The 2405-nt window shown below is 23.4% G+C and overlaps 2 protein-coding genes across 2 annotated transcripts in view; one reads left to right on the top strand and one right to left on the bottom strand.

The window, feature by feature from the left end:
* The window catches only part of LOC123004818 (FMRFamide-related peptides), a 13013-nt gene that overhangs the window by 8631 nt on the left and 1977 nt on the right, over positions 1-2405 (top strand). The gene's annotated exons all lie outside the window — the stretch shown is intronic.
* LOC123005102 lies at positions 150-593 on the bottom strand. Its single transcript, XM_044398714.1, has 2 exons — positions 536-593; positions 150-486 (listed from the first exon to the last, which is right to left on the bottom strand). The coding sequence occupies exons 1-2, from the start codon at positions 591-593 to the stop codon at positions 170-172; spliced, it is 375 nt and encodes a 124-aa protein (XP_044254649.1). The 3' UTR covers positions 150-169.

Here is a 2405-nt window from a genome sequence, read left to right as displayed (position 1 = left end):
TCACAATTTCAACAAAACGTTTATTTACGTCAATACTTTTATATTTAAAAAAATAAATTGTCAATACTAAACTAAAAACCTAATCTCGGGAATTATGAGGAGAAATTGGAGGAAATGACCAATAAATTAAAAAAAAACACACTATTTTCACCCATTTTACTAGAATTTTTTAACAAAAAACACTCTCTGGTAAATAATCCAAAATACTGCGAATTATTTTAATAAAAAGAAACACCAAATTTACAATCGCCACAACAAAACGTGTGATTACGACAATCACACTTTTTCGGATTGAAAATAAAATCTTGATACCACTTTCGATTAAATCACGAACCCAATTTTCGATATGTATAACACATCCAAGAGCATCAACTTCGAGTAAATAAACAAATTTTTGGTTTAAATTGTCGAAAAAATGATCCAAATTGTCGATGAATTGGCATAGGAGAGGTGCAACTTGTTGATTGGCTCTTTTAACTCTCGTTTCTTGAAAAAAAAAAAAATTAAAATATAAATTTGGTAGTTTAAAACTTACCATCATCATAACCAGAAGCTACCACAAGTGTCAAAGCTAAAATAATTATTTTCAACATCGTGTTTTTGTGTGAAAATTTTTGAACCGTATTTATATAGAATTTTATCAATTATTGCTGTAATTATGGGTAGTAAAATTGAATATTTGAGGACGAAACTATTATATTATGATGATAATTTTGCGTTTCTTGGGGCTTTAAATGACCGTCACTGTCACTCATAATAAGACGAAATTTAATTAAACTGACAAGATTATAAATAATTAAATACCTAAGTCATTTTGATGTAAATCAACACAAGTTTTAATAAATTCACTAAAATAATCAAAATTTTTAATTAAGGCATTTTGTTAAGTGGTGTTTTCATAATTGGATTGTTTGAAAATTTAAAGTAGCCTGTGACTGAAATTATATCAAAAATGATAAAAATAACTTAGAAAAAAACTAGATTTTTGTCGTCAAGTAGGCGCTGCATTACCATTGACTGTCAATAATTCAGGGTTACCAAACATTTTTTTTTGATTACTAAAATAATGACATTTTTTTTTAAAGGCATAAAAAAATTAAAGTTTTTTGATCAAGGGGGTCGCTTATTTTAAAATTAAGTTGGCAGTTATGAATTGGCAATTATTTTATTTTTTATTTTAAGTTAATAGTTTTTTTTTTCAAGATTTTGGTCAAAAAATGCTCAAATTCTGTATTATAAATTAATAAATTTTTAATTAATTTTAAATTTATTAAGTTTCTGTGTAAAAAATGCCTTAAATTTATAAAAAGTGATCTGAAAAACGCGGTATTAGATCTGATTTAGCAATTTTCCATCTTGTTTTATATTACAGATTTTAACTTTTTTAATAAAAAAACTCAAAGAAAATTTTAGACCACATTTATAAATTTTTACCTTTTTTTTTGACCAACTTTTTTTTAATTTAACAAGTTTTTGGTGAAAAACACAAAATCGACAAAAATAACAATTAGTGCAAATTTTTACCTTGTTTTAACACACTTTTACGAATTTTAATTTTTTTAGTAAAAAACTGGTTAATTTTAAGAAAATAACGCATTTTAGAGCAAAGTTAAATTATTTTTGCTTTTCTTTGATCAGAATTTTTTTAGTTAAATTTTTTTTTTTTTGGTCAAAAGCACTCTAATTTACACAAAAATAACTGTAACTTTGCACTTTCTCATCTTTTTTTTGAAAAAATATCTAAAAGTTTAATTTTTTTAATAAAAAACTCAAGAAAACAACGCATTTCAGTCCAATTTATGAATTTTTTGTTTTTTTTTTGGTCCAAAATTTTTTCACTTTAATAAGTTTCTTGGTAAAAAACACACTCAATTTTTAAAAAGTGACAAAAATAATTCTTACTTTGCAATTTTCCACATGGTTATCGTAAAATATTACAAAATTGAGCTTTTTGTTAAAAAAACAATTAAAGTCATAGAAAATAACGTATTTTAGACCAAATTTATAAATTTTTAGCCATTTTTTTTAATTTAACAAGTTTTTTTTGTGAAAAACACTGAATTTATAAAAATCGACAAAAATAACAATGACTGTAATTTCCCACCTTGTTTCAGCAAATTTTTGCAAATTTTTTTAATGTAATTGAAGTTTCTTGGTGAAAAATACACTCAATTTTTAAAAAGTTTCAAAAATAACTCTTAACTTGCAATTTTACATATTGTAAAATATTACAAATTTTAGCTTTTTTATACCCTAATTAAAAAAAAAATAAACGTTTTGTTGTTTTTAATGAAAAACTTTAGAAAATAACGCATTTTAAACCAAATTTATGTTTTTATTGCTTTCTTTTGTCCAAAATTTTCTTAGTTTAATWCGTTTTTTGGTGAAAATCACTAATTTATTAA

The sequence above is a fragment of the Tribolium madens genome, unplaced genomic scaffold (genome assembly GCF_015345945.1).
Source record: "Tribolium madens isolate multiple individuals breed KSU strain unplaced genomic scaffold, Tmad_KSU_1.1 Scaffold_20;HRSCAF=117;Tcas5.2_LG4, whole genome shotgun sequence".
NCBI lineage: Eukaryota > Metazoa > Arthropoda > Insecta > Coleoptera > Tenebrionidae > Tribolium > Tribolium madens.
Note: the sequence above shows the minus strand (reverse complement) of the source record. Positions and strands in the feature narration are given on the sequence as shown.